This window comes from Schistocerca americana, chromosome X (assembly GCF_021461395.2).
Source record: "Schistocerca americana isolate TAMUIC-IGC-003095 chromosome X, iqSchAmer2.1, whole genome shotgun sequence".
NCBI classification, from domain to species: domain Eukaryota; kingdom Metazoa; phylum Arthropoda; class Insecta; order Orthoptera; family Acrididae; genus Schistocerca; species Schistocerca americana.
Window position 1 is genome coordinate 387,136,422 of NC_060130.1, and position 17,480 is coordinate 387,153,901.

General features: G+C 42.8%; 1 protein-coding gene across 1 annotated transcript in view; it reads left to right on the forward strand.

Moving 5' to 3' along the window:
- Positions 1 to 17,480, forward strand: part of LOC124555481 (exopolyphosphatase PRUNE1-like) — a 158,379-nt gene that overhangs the window by 82,902 nt on the left and 57,997 nt on the right. Inside the window, exon 4 of the mRNA XM_047129405.1 lies at positions 9,156 to 9,398. Within this exon, the coding sequence (XP_046985361.1) occupies positions 9,156 to 9,398 (243 nt within the window). The remainder of the gene's footprint in view (positions 1 to 9,155; positions 9,399 to 17,480) is intronic.

Here is a 17,480-nt window from a genome sequence, read left to right on the forward strand (position 1 = left end):
GGAATTTTGTAAGAACAACTGTACTTTCATAATTGTAACGCAGCAACAGTGGTGTCAGACTGTGTGTATTTTGAGAAAGAGAGGTGAGGGTTCTTTCAACGAAGTATCCACCTTTGTCATCAAAACATTGGAAAGCATTGCTGGAACTGTAAAGTCAATCAGACAGCTTGCAGCAGAATACTTTTTGCTGAAACTGTCGTCTCAACAAGCAACCATCCTTCCGTACTCACAGAATTTTGGTCAGTATGTTGTAACAGTAGAAAAGCACCCCACACAACTACAGGAGGGGCATCACAATTTGTAGGCACAGACATGGACACTTCTATAGTGCAAAAAGACTGGAGAACGCTGTGAAGAAAGTGATTGGTGATGGCCAAAGACTGCTACTTTCATCCTAATTTTAAATTTGCTTATCCTTCTGGAGCACATCAAGGCTGGATCTATTTGACTGAAGGTGGGACCTGATGCACACATTCCAGTGTGGAATTATAAACGTCAAGGATTTTATCACACCACAGTAGTATGCACAGTAATGGCAAAGCAACTGCAACAAATGTGGGGAAGAACCCATGAAGCAATGTCATTGTGCTCAATGACAGACACCTGTGTAAATTGCTCAGATAATCCCTCTGCTTGGAGCAGGAATTGGCCAGTGTTTTTAGAAGAAAATAAAAATTCAAGAAGAAAAAGCTTCCAAGAGAATTTTGTATAATGAGGCAAAAAAGAAAAAAAGAATATAAAGCCCTGCAACCTTCTCATTTCGCTTCATACTTTACTACCATCTTTGACAAAAGTTGTAGCAAAAGTCAGTGTTGCCATGCAAACACTAGCAATAAAAATGGGCACAAGTGTGTGTGTGTGTGTGTGTGTGTGTGTGTGTGTGTGTGTGTGTGTGTGTGTGTAATAAATATACTGGCAATAGTGCCAATGTCACTAAGCCTGCAGCCACTGCTAAACAATTTCCTTTCATGAGCCCATCAGAGAGTGGTAGCTTATTATTTATTGACAAAGTTAACTCTTTAATGGGCTTGGATACATAAGCTGAACAAGACTGAAATTGTCGTCCTTCTCACTGTTCGATGTGTCACCAAAAAGGGGAGACAGGATGAAAGAAAAGCTCCTTCTGATTAATTGCTGCTATAAGGGAGAGGAATGTGAATTATTTGAGAACACACGTGAGAGAAATAAACCTTTTAACATACCCTTGTGCCCATAGATACAAGAGGTACATTTCATGCTTTCAGATAATCTTGTGTTTATAGGCTAAATAACCCACAGGAAGGATGCTAGAGATGGGATGAAGGTCAAAGGTTAAGGGGAAGTATTTTTTCGCAATAAAAGCCATTCTGCACCTGTTACTCACCATCTACATTCAAGCATTAGCTGTTCAGTTTTATACACCATCAAGAACAACATTGTGCTCCCTGAATCTGTCACCTCATGAACATTTGAGTAATGAGGCCCTTGAGTACCTCATCCACGAACTTCCTCATACCTTATGCTTGGAGATATCACTTTCACCACATACAGTGGTGCTCTACATACACTTGTGTTGGAGCTGAACTAATGGAGAGGTTCCTGTTGTTGAATGCGGTCTGCCTCCTCAGTCCAGGGAAAGCAACACATTTCAGCACTGCAAGCTTATCATCCACAGCCATTCACCTGTCATTTTGCTATCTTTCACTAGGTGATACTGTCATGTGGGAAGTGTCGGAGGACTTGCACTCAAGTGATAATTTTCCCATTTGCATTCACTTACAAGGTACATCAGCACCTATCGTCAAGCCATTTAATGGATGTTAAACAAAATTAGCTGGGTGCTTTACATCAACCTGGCCGAATTCCAGCATCAGGACATGTGGACAACATGTCATTACAATCATTCACAGGGCTGCTGATGTCTCTCTCCAAGGTCATCTGTTAAATCTTGGAGACCAGAGCAAGGAGAGCTATTTAGCAGTCAGAGACAGGCAGGCTGTGAAGTAAAAGGGTTCTACCATCCCAAGTAATTATCACACTGTAACACCCAGCAAAGAAAGTTTTGCATCAGCCTGTTTCCCAGAACTCCTGAAGATAGACATTGACTGTGGATATTGTATCACAGACACAGTCCCTTTGACTGTTCAGAGGCGTCACTAAATCAGCCCAAAGATGTGAACAACCATGCATGAGCAGCACCTATTAGACGGAAGCGGGTTCAACAGCTGATCAGTTCCAGTCATTCCACCAGAAAGGAGGTACACGGCTCATGTTGTCTGTAGTTCAACGATGCCTAGACAGTCGATACTGCGGTTCGATTGTGTCTGCATTGTTACTTTGTGCCAGGAAAGGCCCTCAAGAAGGGTAGTGTCCAGGGGTCTTGGAGTGAACCAAACTGATGTTGTTCGGACATGGAGAAGATACAGAGAGACAGGAACTATTGATGACATGCCTCGCTCAGGCTGGGCAAGGGCTACTACTGCAGTGGATGACTGCTACCTACGGATCATGGCTTGGAGGAACCCTGACAGCAGTGCCACTATGTTGAATAATGGTTTTCGTGCAGCCACAGGATGTCGTGTTACGACTCAAACTGTGCGCAATAGGCTGTATGATGCGCAACTTCACTCTTGACATCCATGGCGAGGTCCATCTTTGCAACCACGACACCATGCAGTGCAATACAGATAGGCCCAACAACAAGCCAAATTGACCGTTCAGGACTGGCATCATGTTCTCCTCACCAATGAGTGTCGGATGTGCCTTCAAGCAGACAATCGTCGAAGGCGTGTTCAGAGGCAACCTGGTCAGGCTGAACGCCTTAGACACACTGTCCAGTGAGTGCAGCAAGGTGGAGGTCCCCTGTTGTTTTGCGGTGGCATTATGTAGGGGCGAAGTATGCCACTGGTGGTCATAGAAGGCGCGGTAATGGCTGTATGATACGTGAATGTTATCCTCCAACCGATAGTGCAACCATATCGGCAGCATATTGGCAAGGCATTTGTCTTCATGGATGACAATACGCACCCCCATCGTGCACATCTTGTGAATGACTTCCTTCAGGATAATCACATCACTCAACTAGAATGGCCAGCATGTCCTCTGGACATGAACCGTATCGAACATGCCTTGGACAGATTGAAAAGGGCTGTTTATGGACAACGTGACCCACCCACCACTCTGAGAGATCTATGCCGAATTGCTGTTTAGGAGTGGGACAGTCTGGACCAACAGTGCCCAGATGAATGTGTGGATAGTATGCCATGACGAATACAGGCATGTGTCAATTCAAGAGGACTTGCTACTGGGTATTAGAGGTACCAGTGTGTACAGCAATCTGGACCACCACCTCTGAAGGTCTAACTGTATGGTGGCACAACATGCAATGTGTGGTTTTCATGAGCAATAAAAAGGGCAGAAATGATGTTTATGTTGATCTCTATTCCAATTTTCTGTCCAGGTTTTGGAACTCCTGGAGCCGAGGTGATGCAAAACTTTTTTTGATGTGTGTATTTACCAGTTGTATAGGGAACATCAACGTAGTATGACTCTAGAAACCAGAAAATGTCTGTACTCCTCAGTGAGGTTTCCATAGGTACCATTCTACACTCAACAGCCAAATACTTCTCAGAGCATTGGTGCAAAAGTCTTTTCTGCATAGACAGCACTTGATAGGAATATTTTTGATATTAAAAAGCCCTTTGACACATGGTGATGCAATATCAGTCAGCAACTGTATGAATGTGGCTTTTGTATTCCTTTTATAATGAGATCTTTCCTTTTAGGGTGGTATTTCAGGTTCTGAGTTGGCAGCACACCCTCAGACTGACATGATCAGGAGGTGATCTTTTTTCCGAAGGAAGTCGTAATTTATAAATTATGCATTACTTAATTACCATTATTTAAAATCCAGTGGTATGTTGCATACCAAATTAAGTACAAAATGTCCTTTTTTATACCCTACTGCAATCATAAATTTTACGAGGCCTTTAATCATCCAGCAGAAGTTCCTCATCGTGCAACATGCATAAAAGGTCTGGTTGATCCCCCAAGTCTGTGGTCTCTTAATCTCCTTGCCCAACCATCAGCAGAATGAATGAAAGTCATAGAGGAGCAACAAAACTCTTGAGGATTAGAGTGAAGGATCAACTTTAAGAGCTCGGTGTAGCAGACGTGTGTTTTAATATGAGTTGGAGATAGTGTCCTCTCTGCTTAATAGTGATGCCAATGCTGTTTTTAAATTTGATAAAGTACAATAAACCTTGTACACCATATTTTATTTTTAAATGAATATTTTACATATTTTTAGATGAGCTTCATTATTTGTTATTTACTCTGGTGAATTTAAGCAGTGCCATGCTGTTAGCTGCTCAGTAGTTTCCATCTAAGATCAGACTTTCAGATGAATTTACAGTCTTGATGCTGAGCTCTATGCAGTCCTAAAGTCACTGGAGTGGATGAAGTACAATTGATGGTATAACTTTGCTTCAATTCCCTAAGTGCCCTACAGAACAATTCAGTAAGTGTACCCAGCAGACAAAGTGGCCCAAAAGATGCCATACACACTTAAAACACTACAGTGTCAAGGTAAGGAAATACACCCTGCTGGGAACTGGGGCATGTGAGAATCCAGGCAAATGAAGAAGCTGACATGACAGCATGGAATGTGTACAGCAGACATAATGTACTACCCTGAGCTGTCACCCGTAAATTTTGCAGTGCTTGAGCTGTGTATGATTATGAGAGCTGTGTTGTTTCAGGATGGTTTGAACAACAACAATCAGAAGCTCCGTATAGTCCCTCTAATGAAGGGAGAAATAAGAGAGGTGAATGTTGCTATGAGTCATACTGATGTCACTAGAATCTGATAAAAGTTTCTAGCGACAGGATCAGTTAAGGATTGTCACAGATATGGCCACAGAAGAAAAACAATATGTGTGCAGGACTGCATATAACAGCAGACAGAAACCCTCAATATAATGCTACATGTCTGCAGCAGCAGTTCCAAACATCTGCAACACAAATGATATGAAATAGGCTCCATTCGTAGGGATTACTTGCCAGAAGACCCTTGAAGCTGCTCCTCTAAATCAGATTCGGAGAGGGCCTCATGACACGTAGGCACAAAACGACTCTTTGTGGACTAGGTAGTAGTGGGACAAAATGCTATTTTCTGATGAGACCAATATCAGTCTGCACCCTGGCAGTTGAAGTGTGGAGGCAAAAAGGACAACATTTACACACTAACTGTATCATAGACTATCACCATTATCAAGGCAGTTCAGTCCTGTTTTGGGGTGGAATCATGTATGGCTTCAGGACTCCCCCTTGTGCCAATATATGCATGACTGGTGTGAAACATCAGGACAACGTCCTTATGCATATTTTGGCTCTATTTGGTGAACATAAAGGAGCTGTATTAGTGGAGCATAGACTCAGTTTGGTGGGATGGTCTTCACGTTCTCCAGAGCTCAGCTGCATTGAGAATGCATGGGCCAGGCTAAAACAAGCAGTTTGTGATATTCCTGTCTCACCAGAGACCTTACAGAGCCTCATACATACTGTTGTGAAGAAATGGGGTAATATCCCTAATGCTTCTCTGTGCAATTTTTTAAGGAGTATGCCTACCTACATCGAAAAGTGTCTCCAGTTATGAGTGGGGCCAATTGGTTCATAACCCGTGTGTTAAGCAAGGTGACAGCAAGAAGAAACTAGTGTTTGCATTGGAATCTTTCGTAAGGTTTTGTTTCTTCTTTTTTTGTGTTTATCTATTAAAAATATGTTTACTTGCCTTACTTTTCCTTATGACTTTCCCAACAAAATCAGTTTTGTTTCCTATTATGTCCAGTACTGATGATAAAGCAGCAATATGCAACATTTATCTTGACCACTGTAGCTGCAACAGCAAGTACTAATGCAAATGTACCTTTGTCTTAAAGCCTGAGTCTCCTCCAGACAGCAAATAGCTTACAGATACTAGCTCACATTATTTCTCCATTGGGCAGATGAAGGTAAATCAATAAGTGTAGTCTCAGTTATAACACATCCATTGTAACTGAAGGAGAAATGAGAGTTTAAAAAATCTGATAAAATGAATCCAAGGCAGTCTGATCATTCTTTGTTTGTTTTTGTCTGAGTAGGGAAGTTACTGATTATAAATTTTGCCTGATGGGACCAGCCAGCCCCCCCACCCCCAGCTCCAGATGGAACAGGATGACAAAGAAAATTGTTAAAATCAGTACTGGTAAAATAGCACTCATTTTGGAGTGGAACTGATTTGCTTATGGATCAGTGTTGGGGAAATGAAATTTCTGATGGAGGCAAAACCCATGTGTCACAATTCCCAGGAAACATGTCACAGTTGGGTGCAGTGTTTACAGGAAAGATGGCTGAAAGTGAAGTGGATACCTTTATCAATGAGCTGTTTTCCCAATTACTATCTTCAAATACCTGCTGTAACATTATACTGTGTATGCCTAACATGGTATCCTTACTCTCTCCACCCCCCTCCACTACCTGCCACCCCCCACCCCATCCCCTCACCCCTGTCATGAAGCCGTAGATTCATTAATCATATGGCACCGTTCTCCACTTTCATTAAGGAGTCTTGCAGGGGTTGTTGATTAAATCGTCCTTTATATCAAGTTGATACTGACGAAAACAGGTGGCATTAGAAGACATTTCTTTTGGAAGATGGAAAGATGGAGATTAAGGATTTGATAAATGCATTGAGTGTGTGTGTGTGTGTGTGTGTGTGTGTGTGTGTGTGTGTGTGTGTGTGTGTGTGGAGGGGGGGGGGGGGAGGAAGAGAGAGAGAGAGAGAGAGAGAGAGAGAGAGAGAGAGAGAGAGAGGGGGGGGGGGGATGACTAATGGAGAATGGACCACGACAATTAACAGCTTACATCTAGTTTCTGGAATTGTCAGTTTCTGTGAACAGTGAACAGCTTCCCATCAGGGTTCTTTTATGATCTGAAAATGGTTCCTTAGCACTTCCATTTCTGACACATACACCATTCTTTTAGAGCCTTAAGTGCCTACTTCTGGTGCTGGTATGGGATGTAGTGATGTCCTTCTGACAGCTTTTAAATGTTTATCCTAGTTGAGGTGGCTGCCACTAAGTTGGGAGTAGCTAGGTAGAAGATGTTGAGGCTAGGTATCAGAGACTGGCTTTCACTAGCTGTTCTTTAAGCTCTCGAGTATCCCTGTCTATGTCAGTGGTAGCGACATGCTACAGGAAACCTGTCAAGCTTGATTAATTAAGAATTAATGTTGTTGTTTATGGCAAGCTTCGTATTTTACATCTGAAATTTTAATTGTGACTGTGTAAAGTACCCAACAGTAAACTAAACAGCAAAACTTTTAATTGCTAATTTTTACTGCCCACAAGTATGTGGCATGACCAGAGCAGTGTGGTAAGTAGAGCAGCGCTGATAAAACAAACCAATGCTGTTCAGTGCGTGTGATTATAGTGACACTGAGCAGAGCAGAGCAGTGTGGAGCGGAGTGGCACAGAGCAGTGCCGAGCATTAGTGGAAGGTGTTGATAGCAGTTGTTTTCACTTTATGGGGCCTACGAAACAACTGTCATCACAAATGATTCATTTTGGACAATTTATGTGATGAGGTGGCAGCAGAATTACAGACTATAAGTACAGAATACATTTCGTTAATCTCTTATTTCTGTCACTATCTCAAAATGAGAGTGATAATAAAGTTGAAGTAGCAGAGCTCCGAAACGTGTGAAAACAGTGTGTTATTATGTGAGAAAAAGTTTTCAAAACTGTCTCATTTGGACACCTTCATTTGGGGGCCTATAGAAGTTTCGTTCTCTATGATAAATGCCTTGCATAGAAAGCTTGATGATGCTGTATGTTGCTCACTGACACGCAGGGATCAATTTAGATCAATGACAACATTGTGGGAACATGTACAGTTCACAGTATTGTCAGCAAATTGTGGTGAAGCTTCTGCTGGCTTCCAAAATATATTCAACTCAGCACTTACTCCAAAAGCACATTAATTAATCATTGTGGTCTGGAAAAGCATTTGTTGAAATATTCATTCCAGGGATTTAAAAATGATTGACTGTAAGATTTCATAAAATGACACAACTATGGATATTCCTCTTCTCCATTGAATACAAAAAGCAGCACATCTGATGTCTGTGGTGATGAAGAGTCTGGCAGTGTATTAAGCTGCCCTTCCTGCATCAAGCAAAATACTCTAGAAGAATGAAATCTACCACCATTGCCTCCCTTCCAATATCTGACAACATCGATCTTAATGAATTTCGCCTAAGGATGTGCCGCTGCTTGTAGTACGATTGAATGAAAATTTTTATAACTATAAAACATTGTACCAGAATGTTCTGGGCATTTTAGATGAATGAGTTTTCTGTCAACATCACTGACTGCATTTGGAAAGTTCTGTATGTTATATAGCAGTATTTATAACAGTACAGTATTTAGAAAAGGCATTCACATGTGGAGTGGCTGGAGGCAATCGCACAAAGGCTTGGATACTTGACTCCACAATTCTTACAACTTTCGTGCATCCTATTGTGGATGTCAGAGCCATGTAGCCTGATAACACACAGCTGCTCTGTACGCATTTTATTTAAGCAAAGTAATATAGATTGACAAACTGTAGTCCATTGTTTGAGATTTTTTCACATAAAATTTATATTGTCCTCTTGTTCTTGCAAGAATTTTTTTTTGTGGTAATGAGTTCAAACAAAGTCCGAAGGAGTGCTTTCCTTCTTCATATCCTTACCTTTATCTGTCTCTTTGTCACTATTGTTTATACAGGTCACTCTTATTTCTTGTTGCTCACATGTTTCTCGTGCTACTGTATATTTCTATGTGATCATAATCCTGAAGTTGATAAATGTCTGTGACATTCCAATTATAGTTTCCTTTCTCTCTCTCTCTCTCTCTCTCTCTCTCTCTCTCTCTCTCTCTCTCACTACATGTAATGGATCATTCTGAGCCACATCTTTAGCACACACTTAGCCTTGTTTCTCCTCCCCGAAACATCATATTCAATTTTTACTTTTAAATGTATCTCTGGTCTTTTTAAAGTCTCTCTCTCTGAAGAATGTAACCCTAATGTTACTTTTTCATAGTAAATGTTTTTGTTTGATATTTGTTTATAAAATTTGTTTTGGTTTGTTGCAGGCACAATCATCTTAGACACGGCTTGCTTGTCGGATAATCCTAAGAAGTTTACTGCCAAAGATGTGTCAGTTCTGGAAGAGATGGAGAAACGACTCGTGAATAAGCCAGGCCGTGGTACTCTTTACAGCGAGCTACTGTCAGTTCGATGTGATATAACTGAATTGTCAATTTCACAGTTATTGAGGAAAGACTTGAAAGTAGTGTCTAATAATCCCAGTTTCCTCACTCCCCCTGTTGGTTCAGGTTTGTTCTCATCATGGCAGTGTTCTCATTTGCATGTTCTTTTCAAATAATTTTTTTTTACCAGTTTCTGTAAGCAAAGACCAATGATGCACATTATTTTTGATTGCTGTTTTGATTCTGGTGGAAAGAATACTCATGGAGTCAAAAGTAAACAATATTCATGTCTTGATATTAGCACACGACTCTGTTTGTGCTATGTCCCCCCCTTCCCTCCCCCCCCCCACCTCCGGGCACCCGCAGATCTTCTGTGGGTATGTGTGTGACATGCACAGGGCCCTGAGCTATTGCACCATCTCTTCCCTCCTCAGCTGCATTCCTTTCTCCATATCCACTACTTCCCATCCTGGCCCCCCTCTCTCTTTGCCCCTCCCCCCCCCCCCCTTTTCTCCCTCGGTGTTTTCCTTTGATGACGACCCAGCTGTTCCTCTACGGACTTGTCTCATGTTTCCACTCTCCCTTTTTTTCTGGCTTTTTCTGGTCCTCTTGGCATTTGACCTCCATTTATAAAATTTTCCCATACTGTGAGCTATTTGGGGAAGAACTCCGTCACTAGTGTGTCTGGCATGAGTTCCTTTGTCCCTCTTCCTTCCGTGCCATAGCCCCTCCCCACCTCCTGCTAGGCCACCAACATGTTAGCTGGTTTGCATGGTGAGGCTCTTATGAACTCATCTGGCTGAGCCCCCTGACAACACAGGGATCTTACCTCCGGTACCTGAGCTGTCACTGCCTCTTGTATGCTTAGGAGTGGTTGCTCTCTCTCTCTCTCTCTCTCTCTCTCTCTCTCTCTCTCTCTCTCTCTCTCTCTTTTGCTGCAGCTGGGTGGTGCACACAGGATGAGTCTGTGGTCTGTGATCGCAGTGGGTCGCACCAGAGCAGACACTCTGAACATTAAGTGTGCTAAGCTCCATACTTCTGGCCCCTCTTTCGAGGCCCTCTTCTCAGATGGTAATGGTTCTCTCTCTGCTCCTACTTTTGCTTCCTTGGCTTTGACTGCCTGGCCACCCCTGGGAGAAGGGCCAGTCCCGCCAGCTTGGTGTGAAGCCCTTCCTCCATTATTTGGCTTGTTTGAGGACAGAAGGGAGACTTTTGCAGATACCAAACTGCTTTTTTGTAGAACACATTGAAGATAAGTTTGATGAGGTGACTCACTTAGTAAGATGTGATCTTCTGATTAAAACCTCTTCTGCCAGTCAATGGGCTTCCTTTTTTGCCTGTGAGCACTTAGGAGACATGTTGGTGAACATTACTCCTCACCAGTCCTTAAATATGATCTAGAGCATTAGTTTCCACAGTGACCTCCTTCAGTTTGATGAGGAATAGGAACTAATCTGGCATGGCACAGTGGGTCCAGAGATATCCTAAGGACAATCGGATTAATAAATTAATACCAACCCATTCATCCTGGCTTTTGAGGGGATATGCTTCCAGAAAAAGCCAGAGTTATGGTTTACCATTGCAACATGAAGCCCTATATCCCACCTTCATGTGCTGTTTCCAGTTTTCTGTTTTGGTCACTCATCTTTGTAATGTGAGGCAACTCCTAGTTGTGATGACTGCGGCTGACCTCTATGTGTGCAGTCCTTTGCACTCCACAACCCAAGAGCGTGAATTGTTCTGGCCCCCATTCTCCTCGCTTGCCAGATTGATTCATCTATAAAAAGGAAAGGAAGATTCAAGAATTCAATACTTCTGACCTTCTATCCTACTCTGAGCCCCAACAGAAATTGGACTGTCTCCACACGATGTCTTTAATGCCTGTCTTTGCATCTGTTGTCTGCTTTCCACTTCCTCCATCCTCCCCTCCTTCCTTTCCTCCCCTCCTTCCTTTCCTCCCCTCCTTCCTTTCCTCCCCTCCTTCCTTTCCTCCCCTCCTTCCTTTCCTCCCCTCCTTCCTTTCCTCCCCTCCTTCCTTTCCTCCCCTCCTTCCTTTCCTCCCCTCCTTCCTTTCCTCCCCTCCTTCCTTTCCTCCCCTCCTTCCTTTCCTCCCCTCCTTCCTTTCCTCCCCTCCTCCCTTTCCTCCCCTCCTCCCTTTCCTCCCCTCCTTCCTTTCCTCCCCTCCTCCCTTTCCTCCCCTCCTTCCTTTCCTCCCCTCCTCCCTTTCCTCCCCTCCTTCCTTTCCTCCCCTCCTCCCTTTCCTCCTCCCTCCCTCCCTCCCCCTCCCCCCTCCCTCCCTGCCTCCTCCCCCTCCTCCTCCCCCTTCTCCCTTTCCTCCTCCCTTCCTCCCTCCCCCTCCCCCCTCCCTCCCTGCCTCCTCCCCCTCCTCCTCCCCCTCCCCTCCTCCCCCCTCCCCCTCCTCCATCCTCCCTCCCACCCCCTCCTCCCCTCCCCCTCCTCCCCTCCCCCTCCTCCCCTCCCCCTCCCCCCTCCTCCCCCTCCTCCTCCCTCCGCCCTCCTCCCTCCCACCCCCCTCCCACCCCTCCCCCTCCTCCCTCCCACCTCTCCCCCTCCTCCCTCCCACCCCCCTCCCCTCCTCCCTCCCACCCCCTCCCCCTCCTCCTCCCCCTCCCCCCTCCCCCCTACCCCCTCCCTCTTCCCTACCCCCTACCCCCTACCCCCTCCCTATTCCCTGTTAAAATGCTAGTATTATGGTTAATATTGGAATAATTATTAAAAAATTGTGATGTGTGTGTGTGTGCACGCGCCCCCCCCCCCCCCCACACACACACACACACACAGTGGGGGGGAGGGGGGAGAGAGACATGGTTTGTAAGTAGCTTGCCATATTTAGCAATCTACAGCTTGTATATAAGTGACTGAGAACCATAAGGGCATAAAGCATACCATCATCAAGCCTTCATTTAAGTGAATATCAGAGAAACCAGTGAGACAGCTTTTTTTTAATGTTCATATATATGATGTGGGCCTACAGCACAGATAAACCTGACTCACCATAATATCAACAGATGTAAGAAGCTTAAATAAATGCTACTGTCTGACAGTTGACGATGTGCTTTAAGCCGTTATGGTTCTCAGTGTTTCATATGTTTAGTTTTTGTTTACTGTGTTAAAGAACCCCATTGCATTTTTCCCATGTCTGTCTTTCTCCCAGATGGTTTTTATTGGTTCAAGATTTGGATCCTTACCACAGTAAATTTTTTATTCACCTGTTTCACATATGATCGCAAAATTTTGTTGTATGTTACTTCTAACTCTATCAGTTGAACCTATGTGAAAAATTGGGCCACAATTCTGATAGTATGCAGTTATGTTGCTCTGAAAGTACAATTTTTAAACATGCCCACACACCTGTTGTCTGTTGTTCTTGCCCACGGCAATCACCTAATACTTAAGAGTGAAGAATTTCCACAAGATCCGTTCAAAAACTTCTGGAACATTCATAATTTCATGCCAATGGTGTGTTGGAGAGGAATTCGGTTGGCATCCCTGCACATACCTGAGTTTAATGTGTAACTGCTGGAAGTTTCATTGTTGTATGTCTGTTAGTTATTGTTTAGTGCTGTATTGAGTAGAATGTTGTGTCGCACAGTTTCCAAATTTCGAGATGGCAGAGTCAGAGGAGCAATGCGTCCGCATTAAACTTTGATTGAAACTCAAGAAAGCCTTTACAGACACACACCAAATGATGCAGGAAGCCTACAGTGATGAGTGATTAAGCCGTACTCAGTGTTACAAATGGTTCACATGGTTCAAAAATGGCCGGACAAAGTTAAAGATGACCCTTGTTCAGAACGGCCTTTGACAGCTACTCACGGCGCTCACATCAGGAATGTCAATGAAGTTGTGCATGCCAGTTGAAGACTGAGTGTCTGAGAGAGTGCAGAAGAATGTAACATTTCAGTTGGACCATGTCATGAAATTCTGACACAGCATCTTTGAATGCATTGTGTTGCTGCCAAATTCGTCTCATGGCTTATGAGTCCAGAAAGAACATGGCTTTGCAATGTGTGAAGAGCTTTTGGATTGTGCAAATGAGAACAAGATGTTCCTTAAGAGAATCATAACTGGTGATGAGACATGGGTCTACGGTTATGATGTTGAGACCAATCTTCACATTGAGTTGGGGAAAGGTTCTCCAAGACTGAAAGAAGCTAGTCAGGCCAGGCCAGGCCAGGCCAGGCCAGGCCAAATGTCAAAGCCTTGCTGATAGTTTACTTTGACTTTTAAGGAGAAGTTCATCGTGAATTCGTGCCACAGGGACAAACTGTTGATCGATGGTCCTGTTGGGATGTGTTGTGATGCCAGCGAGAAAATATGAGAAGGAAAGCGCCTGAAATGTGATGAAACAATTCATGGCTGTTGTATCACACTAATACACCCAAACATTGATTCCTGTTGGTGTGCGACTATTGCACAAAAATCAAAATAACTGTGTTGCCTCATCCTCCGTACTCTCTAGTCCTGGTCCCATCGGACTTTTTTTTATTTTCAAAGTTGAAAACCTGTTGAAAGGATGAAGATTTGTTATGATAGCCGACATAAAAGAAAATTTGCAGATAACGCTTCAAACGATTTAGCAAGAGGCATATCAAGACTGCTTCCAGAAGTGAAAATGGCATTGGGAGTGGCGTATCAATTGTGGAGGAGAGTATCTTGAAGAAGTCCATGCCCTAGTAAGTAAAAGGCAAGTGTAGAAAAATTTTGTGTACAAAGTTCTGTAATTTTTTGAACAGACCTCTTACATAGAAGTGAGTAAGAGGTTGTCTTCATAATGTTATGGCAACAAGTGACAGTGTGTCACCTCGAGGACTGATATGGAATGATGGGTCTAGTTGCAACATTTAAACATCAAAGAATGAGAGCTCCTGAAAGTCATGACTGGTGACATTTCATGCGGCTATTCAACAAACTTTTATACAAGGTAAACAAAAGTGTATGGGGCTTGCTTTGTGCTATTATTTAGCCCTTTCTTGCAGAAATCGTAGACAACTTCATGAATGAAAATGTGCTAGACGTAGAGTGAAATAGTGGCCTGGTGTTTGTTGCTTATTTATGAGAGACTGACAATGACAGTAATGAGGCTGCCCACTTACCATAGTAATATTTGTTGAACAGCTTCATTGGTGCAATGGGACACGGGTGTAACAAGTGAGAGATGATGAATCCTGCTTCGAAAATGTAGCATCGTAGGATACCACATTGCCCCTCTCTGTAATAGAATAGTACATGAAATGAGCTGTCGCCTTTTGGAAAAGTGAAAAGAAGAGAAATCTGTATTTCAGGACTGTCAAGATTAACCTTAGATTATGAAAACAAAAAACAGGAAATGTACATTTGGAGTAAATAAATTGAAAACTAGGGTATGCATCAACAAAAGCTTCCCAAGGTCAATTCAATCTGTCAAGATAAAGTTAATAACTCATTCAGAAAAAAAGATGATTATCCACAATGTTAATATACAGCAGTGGGGCATTCAAGCCACAATGAAGGTGGGACGAAAAAGGTTTAAGGCATCTGCTAGTTGAATGTATGCTTTCAAGAAGAAACATGGTATTGTCACGAAAAATAATGCACGTTACTAAAACTAAGAAAACTGGTGATGAGACAGCAATACTTAATGCATGTGAAGAATTTGTTGCTGACACCAGAGCTCAGGCAGAATGTTTGCACTATAGATCAGAATGAGTTTAATTTGAAATTATGGCTGGTCGATCTCTTGCCAAAAAATGGACGAAAGATGTTTACATGATTGTACAGTTTATCAGTAACACAGTGCACAGCTGCACAATATTGCCAGTAGTGTATGCAGATACACACTTGCTGTCACCTCTGTTTGTCCCTTTAAAAGAGACAACTGGGACATTTGGGCCAGGAATCAAACACAGTGTATTTCATGCGGACAGTGTTGTAGCAGTCACCTCATATTCTAAACAAGTCGACAAGGAATATTTAAAGACGTGGTGACAGAAGATGTTTTTTAAAGCTGTACAAGATTATAGCAGAACAATTCTAACTGTGGGCTTATTTTCCATCCACAAAAGCTTGTCAGTGCATGAAGAGCGTGGAGCAGAAGACACAGCAATATCACCAGGTGGCACATGGTATTGTCCACCACTGGATGTATTTGGCTTCCATATATTCAATAGTTTTGTCCTCAGGTTTACCAACTCGGCATGACTTCTTGGTGTCGATTTGAAGTTTGGCCAGTGTAACAACATCCTTCAGATGCAGTTTCATCTTAACAGGCAGTTACGAGCACCACTATTTTGGCCAGTCTTCCAGTATCCCTGGTATCAAAGTGGCTACACCTGTGTCCGGCCAGATCACTTTTAACATCCAGTGAAATGCTATTTTGGCATTGGTACAGTGACATCGTGTCAGTGTGTGCGGTTTCTGACTTGTAGCTGGTGCCATAAATCTCTTTGCTCTGAACATTTTTTTGTTGCAGTCCACAAATGCACTGTAAATCATTGAAATTAATGTGTCATTAAAGTAGTAGTGTAGTGCTGTTTCATTATTAATGTCACTGTTGTGTATTATTTTCTTTGGATTGCAAAGCTGACACTGTTAAGGTGAAGTACATTTGTAGCAGTTGCACTATTCTCGAACGAGGCTGGGATGATTAAATTGTAAAATAAAGATTATAAACCTTGTTTCATAGTAACTGTTTAGTTCCTGAATGAGATTTTCACCCTGCAGTGGAGTGGGCGATGATATGAAATTTCCTGGCAGATTAAAACTGTGTACCGGACCGAGACTCAAACTGGGGACCTTTGACTTGCACAGTCCTGAGTTCAAGTCTCGGTCCGGCACACAGTTTTAATCTGCCAGGAAGTTTTAATTGTATAGTTGCTTAGGTTTGTTCATACTGATGTTGAATGACATACTCATATTACTTACTTCCTATCCATTGGGCAGACATGATCCCTCTCCTCCCTCCTCATCCCTTGCCATCAACATCCCGTAAGTAGGAGGGTTCTGGTTGTCACTCTGCTGTAAAGTACTAGGTGCTTGGGCATTAGGCAGCTGAAGGGGTAGAGTAAGTGACACACAAGCAATGCAAGCACATATTTAAAAACTGTACTTTGAGGTGGTCACAACTACTTACTACCAGAATTATACCGAGCGAGGTGGCGCAGTGGTTAGCACACTGGACTCGCATTCGGGAGGACGACGGTTCAATCCCGTCTCCAGCCATCCTGATTTAGGTTTTCCGTGATTTCCCTAAATCGCTTCAGGCAAATGCCGGGATGGTTCCTTTGAAAGGCCACGGCCGATTTCCTTCCCAATCCTTCCCTAACCCGAGCATGAGCTCTGTCTCTAATGACCTCGTTGTTGACGGGACGTTAAACACTAACCACCACCACTTACTACCAGAATTATGATCCAAATTTTCACATGGGGTCGATAGCTGGGGCTGATATATTGCAAATGTGCCTTTTTCTACTTAAAATACAACGTCGAGTTGGTGATGTTTCCTTGTAAGAATTAATTGTGAAAGAAAATGATTTTCTCAGCTTCTCTTCTTTTAGATGCACGATGCATGAACCATGCCTTTCATGGATGGTATATCATTTTTTTCCAGTTCTTTTAACTGGTGTCAATACTCATGTCTGATCTTTGACAAATAGCCGGTCCTAACCTTGGTTTTCTAGAAAGAACAAAAAAATGCAAAGTAGCATGTTTCACATCCTTGAATGAAACAAAAATAGGAGGAACATAATAAACACACAAAGGATGTCATTATTATATTTATGCAAAAAAAATTGTATTAGGGACTTGAAATTCAGTGGAATTATATAATGTAAAAGAGGCATTTAGACTGAAAAATACATTGAGGACTAGTATAATGAAAGCTTAGAAACATGCATTGAATGTAGTTGTCAAGAAGTATCACAGTATCAAAAAATTATGACAGTTCATACTTACAGGGTCAGTAGGTAATGGGGAATATTGATACATCTTGTTACAAAAAAGACTAAAAGAAAGTCACTACCAGTGCTGTGTATTACTTCACAAGATTGATACATTTGTGGGTTGGATAGGTGAGCCTGGTGTGGCACAGGCAGAAGAAATTGGGTATGGCACACAATGAAGTGGAGGAGTGGACTGAAAGAGGCAGAGGGTCAAGACAAATCCCATCTGTGTAAGTCAAAGAAACTGGTATTAATGGTAGAGGGGAGG